The 14,579-nt window shown below is 41.9% G+C and overlaps 1 protein-coding gene across 1 annotated transcript; it reads left to right on the forward strand.

Annotated features, from left to right (window-relative positions):
- Nucleotides 1-170: 170 nt before the first annotated feature.
- On the forward strand, nucleotides 171-10,959 carry LOC106576164 (SIN3-HDAC complex-associated factor). The gene is made up of 6 exons (XM_014153126.3): nucleotides 171-346; nucleotides 4,571-4,698; nucleotides 5,332-5,431; nucleotides 5,691-5,805; nucleotides 6,059-6,209; nucleotides 7,776-10,959. Exons 2-6 carry the CDS (start codon nucleotides 4,571-4,573, stop codon nucleotides 7,969-7,971), a joined length of 690 nt encoding a protein of 229 aa, XP_014008601.1. The 5' UTR covers nucleotides 171-346; the 3' UTR covers nucleotides 7,972-10,959.
- The last annotated feature ends 3,620 nt before the right edge of the window (nucleotides 10,960-14,579 follow it).

The raw sequence follows: 14,579 nt of genomic DNA on the forward strand, positions 1-14,579 counted from the left end.
AATGGTGGAATTGCCAAACGCGCATGCGTAAACATTTCGACTACTCCTAGGGAGAACTTCAAATGTGTCCTGTTCGCGTCCTCGCTTCCTTCTCAAAACCCATTGGATGAGAGAGCCAGAGGTCTCGCCCCTCTGACATTTTCCTCCAATGGGTTTTGAAAACAAGTTGTGGAGAGAGGACGCGAGCTAAAACAATTGAGATTCTCCCCCAGACCCGCAAGTAAAACGGCAACATCCGAACGGTGTGGAGGTTAATGGTGTATTCATTGTTACATGAGTTTAAATAGGTTACTAAAGACGTTTTGTATAACTATTACAACTCATTCATCATTGACTATAAATCAAGGTAAGGACATTACTTTGTTTCAATAGAATTGGCTGTCTGTCAAGCTTCACACTATGCCTGAAGTTATTCGAGGATGTAGGCTATTTAACATGGTTAAATATCTCTAAAAAGCCATTCAAACGTTTCTTTCTTATTCTAAATTGTTTAAAACTTTTTGAGTTAATTCATGTTTATTTCAGTGTTTTGTTAGCGAATGACAAACCCTGGAAATGGTATTCGTGTTGGGCGCTCATTTCTTCTGCTTGGCATCCAGTGACAATGAATGCTCACATTCTTTGATCAGGACTAGAGTCCTACAAATGTTTTGTTTTTGTGCAACACAATTCTAACCTACACTGTTATAAAATAGTTACTTAATTTTTATTTTCTTCAAATAGCATCAATAGGTTATGTAGACTAGGCTGGTTTCGTTTTCAAAAGACACCATACCGCCGCATCAACAAAACCTTCAATGCAAACAGTGTAGGCTAGAATACTTGTCTAGGAGTTAATCATTTCGTTGTGTTATAACCTTTTTTTATTTTATTAAGTTACGATTACAATCTGAGTAAAATATTTTGGGTTTCGTTTGTGAGTGACATTTGAGTGGTAGGTGGGTGTGTGGCTCAGCGCCAAACATGCCACTGGTCCCATTCCAATATTGTTCAACTCTATAACTTGTTTGCATGCATGGACTGTTGTTCAGGTCTTCTATCCTTAAATAATTAACACTTGTGTTAATAAACTTCCCAAAAGTAGGTAGCAACCAGCTTCTCTGAAATGTGCGTGTGTTTACAGTCCGGCCGTGGGTTTGGAACCTTCCCACTGCGCACTGACGCACAATAATTCGGAAAACAAAGACATGGAGAACGATGCAGCAGCGGTGTTGAGTGTCACGTGGTAGTAGTTATTGTTTTTGGGTGTTTTTACGAACTGGTAGAAGCAGCATTCGTACCCGTAAGGTCAAATTGTGTCTGAATATAGATGCTGCTTATGATGCAGGAGAACCAGAGGGGACCATGCTTTCTCGGTGGGTGGTGATCGACACATGCAAGTCTTTTTTTTATTTTTTATAATAATGTTATTCTAAAAACCAGTCGACAATGCAATGGTTCTTTTCATTTGAACTAATTATTGGTGAAAACGATTAAAAGCAGTTATTTTGAACGTAGTAAATTTCGCAAGCACATCACCGCTTCAGTGTACAGTTGGAACCATGCCGCCCCGCCTACATCCTTCGAAGCATGTTGGCTATTAGGCATATATAAAATCTGCAAAAAAAGAAACGTCCTCACTGTCAACTGCGTTTATTTTCAGCAAACTTAACATGTGTAAATATTTGTATGAACATAAGATTCAACAACAGACAAACTGAACAAGTTCCACATATGTGACTAACAGAAATGGAATAATGTGTCCCTGAACAAAGGGGGGGGGGGTCAAAATCAAAAGTAACAGTCAGTATCTGGTGTGGCCACCAGCTACATTAAGTACTGCAGTGCATCTCCTCCTCATGGACTGCACCAGATTTACCAGTTCCTGCTGTGAGATGTTACCCCACTCTTCCACCAAGGCACCTGCAAGTTCCCAGACATTTCTGGGGGGAATGGCCCTAGCCCTCACCCTCCGATCCAACAGGTCCCAGACGTGCTCAATGGGATTGAGATCCGGGCTCTTCGCTGGCCATGGCAGAACACAGACATTCCTGTCTTGCAGAAAATCACGCACAGAACGAGCAGTATGGCTGGTGACATTGTCATGCTGGAGGGTCATGTCAGGATGAGCCCGCAGGAAGGGTACCATATGAGGGAGGAGGATGTCTGTAACGCACAGTGTTGAGATTGCCTGCAATGACAACAAGCTCAGTCTGATGATGCTGTGACACATCGCCCCAGACCGTGACGGACCCTCCAACTCCAAATCGATCCCGCTCCAGAGTACAGACCTCGGTGTAACGCTCATTCCTTTGACGATAAACGCAAATCTTACTATCACCCCTGGTGAGACAAAACCGCGACTCGTCAGTGAAGAGCACTTTTTGCCAGTCCTGTCTGGTCCAGCGACGGTGGGTTTGTGCCCATAGGCAACGTTGCCGGTGATGTCTGGTGAGGACCTGCCTTACAACAGGCCTACAAGCCCTCAGTCCAGATTCTCTAAGCCTATTGCAGACAGTCTGAACACTGATGGAGGGATTGTGCGTTCCTGGTGTAACTCGGGCAGTTGTTGTTGCCATCCTGTACCTGTCCCGCAGGTGTGATGTTCGGATGTACCGATCCTGTGCAGGTGTTGTTACACGTGGTCTGCCACTGCGAGGACGATCAGCTGTCCGTCCTGTCTCCCTGTAGCGCTGTCTTAGGTGTCTCACAGTACGGACATTGCAATGTATTGCCCAAGTCACATCTGCAGTCATCATGCCTCCTTGCAGCATGCCTAAGGCACGTTCATACAGATGAGCAGGGACCCTGAGCATCTTTCTTTTGGTGTTTTTCAGAGTCAGTAGAAAGGCGTCTTTAGTGTCCTAAGTTTTCATAACTGTGACATTAATTGCCTACGTCTGTAAGCTGTTGCATGTTCATTAATTGTTTATGGTTAATTGAACAAGCATGGGAAATGGTGTTTAAACCGTTTACAATGAAGATCTGTGGAGTTATTTGGATTTTTACGAATTCTTTGAAAGACTGGGTCCTGAAAAAGGGACGTTTCTTTATTTTTGGTTGCGGTTACGTCAGAGCTGGTATTATACAATCGTTTGTGCGCTAAAGATTTACGACTGGTCCTGCTGACCACATGTATGGCTTTTAGTGTATAATTTTATATATATATATATGAGGTAGGCTACTACATTCACCGCGGTTAGCTTAACCTTTTTACGTCTTTGGCACGATTAAACAAAAAAAGCTTCAATCACGATGCATCAACTCCCTCTTATCCATTTCCACATCATAATCGGATCTGTGACCACGGACAATCGAGCATCACATGGATGCTACCACATGCCCGCATCCCTGCTTTAGAGAGTCGGGACCACATGGCTTTTTGTTGCATCAGCACCGTGGTTGCATAACAGCGTCACAGTACATGGCCAGGCTGTGCTGTTCTGGTCTCATTGACGTGATAACCTAGTTCTCTCTGTCTGGAACTCTGGGCCGTGCAAGCATTAAGGGGGCTCGTCTCCACAGGGATTGTGTGATGCTGGCCTATGAGTGTATAATGTTCATAGTAATGCATGAACAGGGCCATAACCAGGGTTTTAGTGAGGTCCTGAAGCTCATTTACTGCTTTTCTATACAATTAAAACACTTAAAAATGCTATTTGGAGAACAACAAAAATGATTTGGGCTATTATAATCGTGGCTGCTATAGGTTGTTTCACCTCAGTCAATCTACAAACACAGCCTATTAGCTATACAATTGTAATGTTTAGGGGGGAAGTATGATGAATGATTCACACTGTAGCATCAGATGAAATGGAAACTTATTAACTTTTTTGCTAATATTCTTACAGAGTTTCTCAAAAGACCGCCCCACATGAGGCACTGACTCCAAGTTTGGGACCCACTGTACTAACCTCTCTGAGTGCTTCCTCTGCGTTCTCCTGCACACGTGCCTCAGCCTCACCACACCACTATCTGTCTCAGTAGCCGACTTACTGTCTTTAAAGCAAAGTTATAACTAATTAGTCAAATAAAAATGATCCTGTTGAGGTAGGCTCCGTTTAACGGTAGCTGGTTTGGTAATTCTAGCCAGAACACTTAAACGTTACCGCAATAGAAGTCTCTCCCGGTAGCTAGCCACCTGACTGACATATCTATAAGAAACGACTTACCAATTCTGCAGTCATTCTTCGAGAGTTGTTTTGTTTATTTGGGGGATCTGTAGACAGGAGTCGTGGGGCGGTTTTAAAATTGTATTTTTTTTTCACATTAGACAAAATGACCGAGGTCCGGACCTCTATGTCCTCGTATGTAGTTACGGCCATGTGCGTGAATTATGAAGACTGTTATTCCATGCTGTTGTGAACTGAACTCTCATGAACAGATGGTACAGGGACAGGAAACTCTTATGAACAGTCACCCGACCTGTATACTGTTGAATCAGTGATTAGGCTATCCTCTCCAAGAAATAGACCGATGGGTGTGTCATCATAATTCTTGCCAGATTACATATCATATCCATAGACTGTACATAAACATATGTGAGTGTAAGCTATCATTGCTTCATTTCTGTATCTCCTGTATGTCCCAGATGTTTGGCTTCCACAAGCCTAAGATGTACCGGAGCCTAGACGGTTGCTGTATCTGTCGGGCCAAGTCTTCCAGCTCCCGCTTCACCGACAGCAAGCGCTACGAGAGGGACTTTCACAGCTGCTTCGGGTGAGTGGACCACTCCTCTATACACTGGCTCATACCCAGAGCTCAGACCCTGGGCAGGTCCAGCTCTCAGCCTCCCTCTGCAGCTCAACTCTGGGGGTAGAGAGGTCTGAGGCCTTAAGACTTTCTCTGTCAGATTTGGACAGTAAAGTCATCACGTTCTTTTTAGGATTTTTGCCAATGCTCATTCTCATGACTATGCGACCCCTTGTTATAGCCATGCACTCTGTAATGCAATTAGATATTTATTCCATTTTGGAGACAGTTTTTTTGTTTTAACTCCCAATGCAATAACCTAAATAATTGAGTGTTTTACCAATGGAGTTTATCAAACTAGGACATTTTTGTATGAAACCAGAATTGAAAGAGTTTTACATCCTCACCTTGTCACTCTGCCTCTCCGCTATTGGCCGGGCCAGTATGCGTCAGTCCATTGCTATGGTAACCGGTGATGTGAGTCAACAGGAGAAGCGTTCTGGCAGAAAATAGCTCTGACCGACTCCCACTGACTGGAGCAGGGATAATAATAACCATACGCTGAGCTTCAAGGCTGTCATCATTCATTCTCTCTCACACACACACCTCTCTCCATATGAAACTCATCCTCATTCTCCCCCCTATAATGTGTCCCTCCAGGCTGAGTGAGATGCGTTTTGGGGAGATCTGTAATGCCTGTGTTCTCCTGGTGAAAAGGTGGAAGAAACTCCCAGCTGGATCCATAAAGAACTGGAATCATGTAAGGCCTCTCAAAATCCATCCATACTCCGTCATACTCCCATCCACTCTCAGTATTCCAAATAATAAGTCTTAAGACAACACTTACAGGGGGTGACTGACGCAACACCTGTAGGTGTATAATAACCACTTTTCCTTAGATACAGTACACCCTGTTTGTTTGCTGTCCTATAGGCCATTCTATACATTCATGCAGTTACCTTGGAAACAGACATCCAGCCTGCTCTGATGTCACTCAACCCTTCTCTCCCGTTTCACAGGTTGTTGATGCTAAAGGTTCAGGGTCAAGCTGGAAGACGACAGTGAGGTCCAAGAAGATGAAGAGAGCCAGGCCAAGCCAGATCAGCCGAGTGCAGAAGGGGCTCAAGAGACACAGTAAGCAGCTGATGCTCTGTCTCTCGGCTACGCTGCCTTGTGCAGTGCAAACTTTGGTGTTTCAAAAGTAAATGTATCACAACTCTTCTCTCCATTATTTATCCTTCCTAAAGGGCTGTCAAACAAGAGACCTTGATTGATATTTTTGGACTAATTCCAAAATTAATATTACAGATGTTTATCTGAACCATGCCTGCTATGTTATAAATAAGTTGAGAAGAGTTTCTGATTGTGCTCTGCCTGGCCCCCACAGACTCTGACGCCCACAGCAGCACCTCCAGTGCCTCCCCTGCCCATTCTCCCAGCTACAGCAACCAATCAGACGAGGGCTCGGATGTGGAACTCTCACCAGGTGCCACCCACTCGCCAGTCTTCTCTTTCCTGGACCTCACCTACTGGAAAAGGTAATGGCCGGTCTGGTGGAATCAGGGTCATATTTATCAGGCACCAAAAAGACTGAAACTAATGAGGAACTACATGAACTTGTCCAATGAGACACTCGTTTTCTGTTGCAAAATGCCTTGCTACGGTGTACCCAAATGAATACATCCCATGTTATACTCCAACAGTTTGGGTTCAGATGCTGTATTTCCTCATAATTAATGCATCATTAAAGACAATACTGTGCAGCCGTATTCATCAACCTGGCCAAGGCTTCGACTCTGTCAATCACCACATTCTTATCGGCAGACTCAACAGCCTAGGTTTCTCAAATGACTGCCTCGCCTGGTTCACCAACTACTTCTCAGAGTTCAGTGTGTCAAATCGGAGGGCCTGTTGTCCGGACCTCTGGCAGTCTCTATGGGGGTCCCACAGGGTTCAATTCTCGGGCCGACTCTTTACTCTGTATATACCAATGATTTCGCTATTGCTGCAGTTGATTCTTTGATCCATCTCTACGCAGACGACACCATTCTGTATACATCTGGCCCTTCTTTGGACACTGTTAACTAACTTCCAGACGAGCTTCAATACCATACAACTCTCCTTCCATGGCCTCCAACTGCTCTTAAATGCAAGTAAAACTAAATGCATGCTCTTCAACCGATCGCTTCCGGCACCTGCCTGCCCGTCTAGCATCACTACTCTGGACGGTTCTCACTTAGAATATGTGGACAACTAAAAATACCTAGGTGTCTGGTTAGACTGTAAACTCTCCTTCCAGACTCACATTAAGCATCTCCAATACAAAATTAAATCTAGAATCAGCTTCTTATTTCACAACAAAGCATCCTTCACTCATGCTGCCAAACATACCCTCGTAAAACTGACTCTCCTACCGATCCTTGACTTCGGCGACATCAATTACAAAATAACCTCCAACACTTTACTCAACAAATTGGATGCAGTCTATCACAGTGCCATCTGTTTTGTCACCAAAGCCCCATATACTACCCACCACTGCGACCTGTATGCTCTCGTTGGCTGGCCCTCGCTTCATATTCGTCGCCAAACCTACTGGCTCCAGGTCATCTATAAGTCTTTGCTAGGTAAAGCCCTGCCTTATCTCAGCTCAATGGTCACCATAGCAGCACCCACCCGTAGCACGCGCTCCAGCGGGTATATTTCACTGGTCACCCCCAAAGCCAACTCCCCCTTTGGCTGCCTTTCCTTCCAGTTCTCTGCTGCCAATGACTGGAACTAATTGCCAAAATCACTGAAGCTGGAGACTCATATCTCCCTCTCTTACTTTAAACAGCTGTCAGGGCAGCTTACAGATCACTGCACATGTAAATAGCCCACCCAACTGTGTAACTCTGTGTTTGTGTCACACTGCTTTGCTTTATCTTGGCCAGGTCGCAGTTGTAAATGAGAACTTGTTCTCAACTGGCCTACTTGGTTAAATAAATGCGAAATAAAAATGAACTCCTTAGCCCTATTTAATCCTCCTTCATGGTACATTTTGTTTGATTTGATTCCCTCACTCGCTATAGTGCTTTGCTGTCTTGACCGTCCTCTGTGGGTTTTAGGCAGAAAGTGTGCTGTGGCATCATCTACAAGGGACGCTTCGGAGAGGTACTCTTAGACCCCCACCTCTACAAGCCCTGCTGCCAGAAGAAACGACAGCACGAGCCAGGAGAGGAAGAAGCACAGGCGAGCAGAGCGACCGTGATGCGGCCCGCCCCACCGAACAGCCCCCCTCCCCCCCAGGATAAAGAAGATTAGGGGGGGGGGGAGGAGAGTGGGGATTTGATGTCATAATGTCACATGACACTCTACGGAAGTCAGATGGAGACCGTTGGGATTTTATGACGTCCTGGAGCGCTCTCAAGACAGTCTACTGGGATTGCTTTCTATTCAAGAGCAGCTGGACTACTAATCAAATGTTGTGTTCTGTACCAGGATGCAGTGAGGTTTGTTCTGTTATATCTGTTAACAAATATCGACTCTTTCTCTCTGAGTGCTATGAGATTGTGAATATTCACTATTTGGTTTCAATATGAAATGCTGGATTCACAAAAGCTGCGTGAGAAATGGCGACCTCTGGAGCTGTTCCTTTTTATAGTAGGATAGAGCCATATCCATTAGGATAGAGAACAGCCTTCCACACTTTGCCTTCTCCTGTCCTGTACCCCACACATATATGTGTGCGTGCAAACACACACGTTGGCCCTGGTCACATTCTGAAAGGATGTATTCTATTTCTTAATTTTTTTCTTCACTTTTCTTTCCCTTACGCAACATGGTCACTGATCAGACATCTAATATTGTTAGGGTAAAGCTGTAGAAAATGTTATTTGACAAATTATGTCAGAGGTGTGAAAAGTGGGAAGAAATGATGTAATTTTAAAGAATTTGTCCAGAGCCTTATTCTTTGGTAAAGGGACACGTGTACACAAAATATCATATACACCCTTGATTGTGTACTCTCTGTTGGGATATTGATACTATACTCTTTCCAGTGCACATTTCATATTAGAGTTTGTAATATGTAAGGCCAGTGATCTTGTTCATTGTCTATGAATGTGCTTTGTACGTACATCCAAACATTTTAAGGGAGCCTATAGTGTGCCCTCTAAGCAGTGATCTTGACGTAAGCGATCGCCAGTCCTCATCTGAACCAATATAAGCTAAAACCCACAAGCTGACCTTGGAGCAGCACTTTTTGAGCACTTCCTATCTCAGTCTACGGACCAGTTTCATTTAGTTTCCTAGCCCCTTAGAGCATATCTGAAGGTGATGGTATAGTGGACACTTATTTATTCCTTTCAGTTCTGTGAACACAAACAGGGATCTGGGAAGGGGCTAAGATGCTAAATGGAACTAGGCCTATGATGTCAAGACTGGCTGAGTGGGCCAACCAAAAAGATTCCCTGGTTTTCTCCTATTGAGAGTTTTGATGCCTTTTAATTGTACTTTAGGTTTGACGCCTTCCAAGAACTGTTCAAGTCCTGCAGGGCTCGGTTGTACAAATCCGTCTACATCTTTTGCATGATGACCTTAGGGGTGAAATAATAACACTATTTTTGTCTGTCACTTTGCCTCTGTTTGGTGCAAAATACTGTACAGTTCTGAATATATTTTTGTATATAAATGGACAAGACTACAACGTAGTGAATAGGCCACCAACATTTAGTTCTTAGTATATGTCCCAAAACTGTCATGGCTATTGAGGCTGGTTCTATACAATTGTCAGTACAAGGTAACTTTAATCTAAACCCCTCCCACATCCCTCATGTAGGCTACTTCTGTCTTCACTTTTATTTCAAGAAATGTGTTTTCTTGTTCTGTACCTCATGCATATTCACTACTGTTCATATAATTTAAATGTTCTTCAAACCACGGTAAGATTTTTTTGAAACTGACATTGTCTAGGCATTTTATTCTACAGTGAAATAGACTCAAGCCTGTATTTACATTGCATGTGGGGGGGGGGGGTGTATTGCAGATCTCTGTCAATGCATGTGTGCACCCTAATTGTGGACATTCAGTCAATGTATTTGTTATATTAGTATCTAGATGTGCAAGCTCACATGCCAAATTAATGCAAACTCATTCTGTAAGCTATCATGTTCAATATACAGCATTTTATTCTCTGCATATGGTTAATATTAGCACTGAGTGTAGACAAAACACTTCCTATTTCCATGACACAGACAGACCAGGTGAAAGCTATGATCCCTTATTGATGTTATCTGTTAAATCCACTTCAATCAGTGTAGATGAAGGGGAGGAGACAGGTTAAAGAAGGATTTTTTTTTAAAGCCAAGAGACCATTGAAATATGGATTGGGTATGTGTGACAGTCAGGGAGAGAATGGGCAAGGCAAAATATTTGAGTGCCTTTAAACGGGATATGGTAGTAGGTGTGAGACGTACTGGTTTGAGTGTGTCAAGAACTGCAACGCTGCTGGGTTGTTTACGCTCAACCGTTTCCCGTGTGTATCAAGAATGGTCATCCAGCCAACTTGACACAACTGAAGCGACGCATTGGAGTCAACATGGGCCAGCATCCCTGTGGAACACTTTCGACTCCTTGTATAGTCCATGCCCTGAGGAATTGAGGCTTTTCTGAGGGTAAAAGGAGGTGCAACTCAATATTAGGAAGGCGTTCCTCATGGTTTCTACACTCAGTGTATGACGACAGCTATTTCAACATACAGATGGTCACCATGGTTTGATCAAAGCTTTACTACGCAACCCTATTTGTAATGTATTTATGTATAAAGGCATCAGACATGGACTTTTTTTATGTTCCTTTAATCTTCAGGTTTGATTGAATGTTAGGGAAAGTGGTCATTTCTCTTTGTTAATTTATTTGTATGTGTTTATTATTTTTTGGTTATTGTTGACTATTTTTATTACTTTCTCCTGTAACCTACCATAACCGTTGTTCTATTAAAGTTCAGGGGGCTTATACTATTGAATTCACATTATGTAAAATGTTGCCATATACTGTGATATGGATTGTATCAAAACTATACTGTTACTCATAGATTGGTTTTTGTTTATGTAAACAAACTAGGTGTTATTCTCCTGAGATCTCCTTTACGGCTGTAGAATGTGCTTATTTTATCTGTGGTAGTGCTACTCCCCTGTGGGAGATATGCACTGTTATTTATCTGTCTTGGAAAGTCCTAATTATTTCTCAAAGCTAATTTTGTATTTTTATACACAATTGAAACTTGTTCATTAAATGTAGTTTTGCTTTTGAGCATCAGTCTTTTTTTTTTTTTTCTCTGGAATATGCCTAATTGTTTTGGCCAGATATGCATCTTTACACAAAAGCCATGAATCTTCTTGAAGCGTTGTCCCTTTTAATCCAAGGATACAATAGCATGGCTGAAAAGTATAACTAACTATAATGCCATTGAAAGATGACTAGTTCAATGATTGTACTTCGACTATACTGTCTGAACCAGCCATCATGAAGACGGTCTAAATTAGACACAAAATAGTACTATCATACTGTATTATAAAGGCATGTGTGGCCCTTGGTGATGATTTGGGGAAAAGTTTGTTGGGGAAAATCAAAAACCCAATAACGACTAACTGGAAAGAGGCAGGGCCCTTCCTAGTAGAAAGGGTGCACACCTGCATTCATTAGTCATCTTCCCACCAACCAAACCAGTTCAACAGAGTCCTAAAGATGCTTGTGTAGTGTAGCCCAAATGTTTATATTTTTTTGTATTTAACTATGTTTTTATCTAAGAGTTCTAATTGGAGGCCATATTTAAAGCCTGTATCATTGCTACAGCCTGAGTGATTAATACTGATTTGTTGCTAATTTTGTAGTAAGCGTGTAGAATCTTTCAGTTCAATTCCTTTATTGCCCACGCGAAGATGCCCTGTTTTGACATGGTTTCTGTTTTATAGTAAAACCATCTGTCATCATCCTCAAACAAACCATGTTTTTTTTCTGGTCATAAAACTATTTGAATAATGATGTATTGTGGGAAATCCAGGCTTTATAAAGTAGGCTAGTCTCTATAGGACACTTTAAAATGTGCAGTTTTGTCACATCACAATGCCACAGATGTCTCAAGTTGAGGGAGTGTGCAATTGGCATGCTGACTGCAGAAATGTCCACCAGAGCTGTTGCCAGAGAATTTAATGTACATTTCTCTACCATAAGCTGCCTCCAATGTTGTTTTAGAGAATTTGGCAGTACTTCCAACCGGCCTCACAACTGCAGACCACATGTAACCACGCCAGCCCAGGACCTCCACATCTGGCTTTTTCGTCTGTTGGAGGGCGCTGAGGAATATTTTTGTCTGTATTAAAGCCATTTTGTGGGGAAAGACTCATTCTGATTGCCAGGGGATGGCTCCCCAGTGGGTGGGCCTGGATGCCAAGTGGGTGAGCCTATGCCCTCCAAGGCCCAGCCATGGCTGCACCCCTGCCCAGTCATATGAAATCCATAGATTAGGGCCTAATTAATTTATTTAACTTGACTGATTTCCTTATATGAACTGTAACTCAATAGAGTCTTTGAAATTCCTTGCATGTTACATTCATATTTTTGTTCAGTTTACATGGACATTCTTTTTTTATAACTACCTTATCTCTGTACCCCACACATACAATTTGTAAAGTCCCTCAGTCGAGCAGTACATTTCAAACACAGATTAAACCACAAAGACCAGAGAGGTTTTCCAATGTCTCACAAAGAAGGGCAACTATTGCTAGATGGGTACAAATAAAACAAGCAGTTATTGAATATCCCTTTGAGCATGGTGAAGTTATTAAATACACATTGGGTGGTGTATCAATACCCAGTCACTACAAAGATACAGGCATCCTTCCTAACTCAGTTGCAGGAGAGGAAGGAAACCGTTCAGGGATTTCACCATGAGGCCAATTTTAAAACATTTAAATGGCTGTGATCTGCAAAAACTGAGGATGGATCAAAATTGTAGTTACTCCACAATACAAACTAACCTAAATGACAGTGAAAAGGAAAAACAGGCCAAATATACGAGTTGCTAACCAAAACAACGTTGATGTTCCTGTGGCCTAGTTACAGTTTTTACTTAAATTAGCTTGAAAATATATGGCAAGATTTGAAAATGGCTGTCTAGCAATGATCAACAACCAACTTGACAGAGCTTGAAGAATTTTAAAAAGAAAATTGTGCAAATATTGTACAATCTAGGTATGAAAAGCTCTTAGGCTTACCCTGAAAGACAGCTGTAATCACGGCCAAACGTGACTCTTAACATGTATTGACTTGGGGTTGTGAATACTTATAGACATGTCTGTATTTCATTTTCAATAAATTAACTACAATTTCTAAAAATATATGTTGGGTGAGATTTTGATTTTTATGTAATCCATTTTGAATTCAGGCTGAAACACAACAACATATGGAATAAATCAAGGGGGATGAATACTGTCAGAAGGCAATGTATGAACACTTCATAAGACATGAAAACAATGTTCAGAATGACAGGAAATTGGCTTTAAAAGTGATTGCTTTATATTCTTCTAAACATCAAACAAAAATAATAGGACAAAACTGACTGAAGCATCCTATTAACTTTTCATAGGAATCAAAATCCTCTTGTAGCCTCATTCTAGATTAGAGGTAAAGTTATTTGTTCAATTCCACCATTTCCTTGTAGTCCTTCATTTTCTTCATTTCATGCACTCGTGTTATTTACACACTTACGTTTCTTTTGTCTTTATATGCCTCTATTTAGTAAAAAAAAAAATTTTTTTATTTATTTTCCTCTGTGACAATGTATTTTTTATTAATTCAATGGCAGTTCTTATTTTAAACCGATTTCTAGGCCTTTTCTTCCGCTTCGAAAGCTGTCCCTATAATGTATATGGTCTCATCACTGAGTTATAGACTATAAAGTGTCTTTGGCTGTGCTAGTAAGTTGTTTTCATCTATAACTCTTTGCTAGGTAAAGCCCCGCCTTATCTCAGCTCACTGGTCACCATAGCAGCACCCACCCGTGCTACTCCAGCAGGTATATTTCACTGGTAACCCCCAAAGCCAATTCCTCCTTTGGCCACCTTTCCTTCCAGTTCTCTGCTGCCAATGACTGGAACAAATTGCAAAAATCACTGAAGCTGGATACTCATATCTACCTCTAACTTTAAGCACCAGCTGTCAGAGCAGCTCACAGATCACTGCACCTGTACATAGCCCATCTGTAAATAGCCCATCCAACTACCTCATCCCCATACTGTTATTTATTTTTTGCTCCTTTGCACCCCAGTATCTCTACTTGCACATTCATCTTCTGCACATCTATCACTCCAGTGTTTAATTGCTAAATTGTAATTATTTCGCCACTATGGCCAATTTATTGCCTTACCTCATTTGCACACACTCTATATAGATTTTTCTATTGTGTTATTGACTGTATGTTTGTTAATTCCATGTGTAACTCTGTGTTGTTGTTTGTGTCGCACTGCTTTGCTTTATCTTGGCCAGGTTGCAGTTGTAAATGAGAACTTGTTCTCAACTGGCCTACCTGGTTAAATGAAGGTGAAATAAAAATAAATATGTTATAATTGTTCTTGTTCCATTACTCAATTATGACATTTAACAAACTAAACATTACAATTGTAAAAATCCAAACCGGTGGGTGGATGAATTACCGGTGTAGCCCACTAGGTATATAGTAAATAAAAAAATATACAGTTTATACGATTTACCGCCCTTCCTAAATTGGTGTTTGAGTTGGATGCGCGTGCAAAGCAGGTGCTATATGACGTCACGTCGATGTTCTGTGCCCCAGCAGTCAGTTCTGTGCCCCCCCCCCCCCCCCCCCCCCCTCTACCTTTCCAAACAAAACAAACTTGAAAATTCTAACATAT

Source organism: Salmo salar, chromosome 17, assembly GCF_965601325.2.
Source record: "Salmo salar chromosome 17, fSalSal1, whole genome shotgun sequence".
Lineage (NCBI taxonomy): Eukaryota > Metazoa > Chordata > Actinopteri > Salmoniformes > Salmonidae > Salmo > Salmo salar.

Bases quoted from the DNA above. Each gene is read 5' to 3' on its own strand.
- LOC106576164 (XM_014153126.3), top strand. From the start codon at position 4,571: ATGTTTGGCTTCCACAAGCCTAAGATGTACCGGAGCCTAGACGGTTGC. The intron at 5,806-6,058 runs GTAAGCAGCTGA...TGGCCCCCACAG, and splicing joins GAAGGGGCTCAAGAGACACA to ACTCTGACGCCCACAGCAGC. The intron at 6,210-7,775 runs GTAATGGCCGGT...TGTGGGTTTTAG, and splicing joins GACCTCACCTACTGGAAAAG to GCAGAAAGTGTGCTGTGGCA.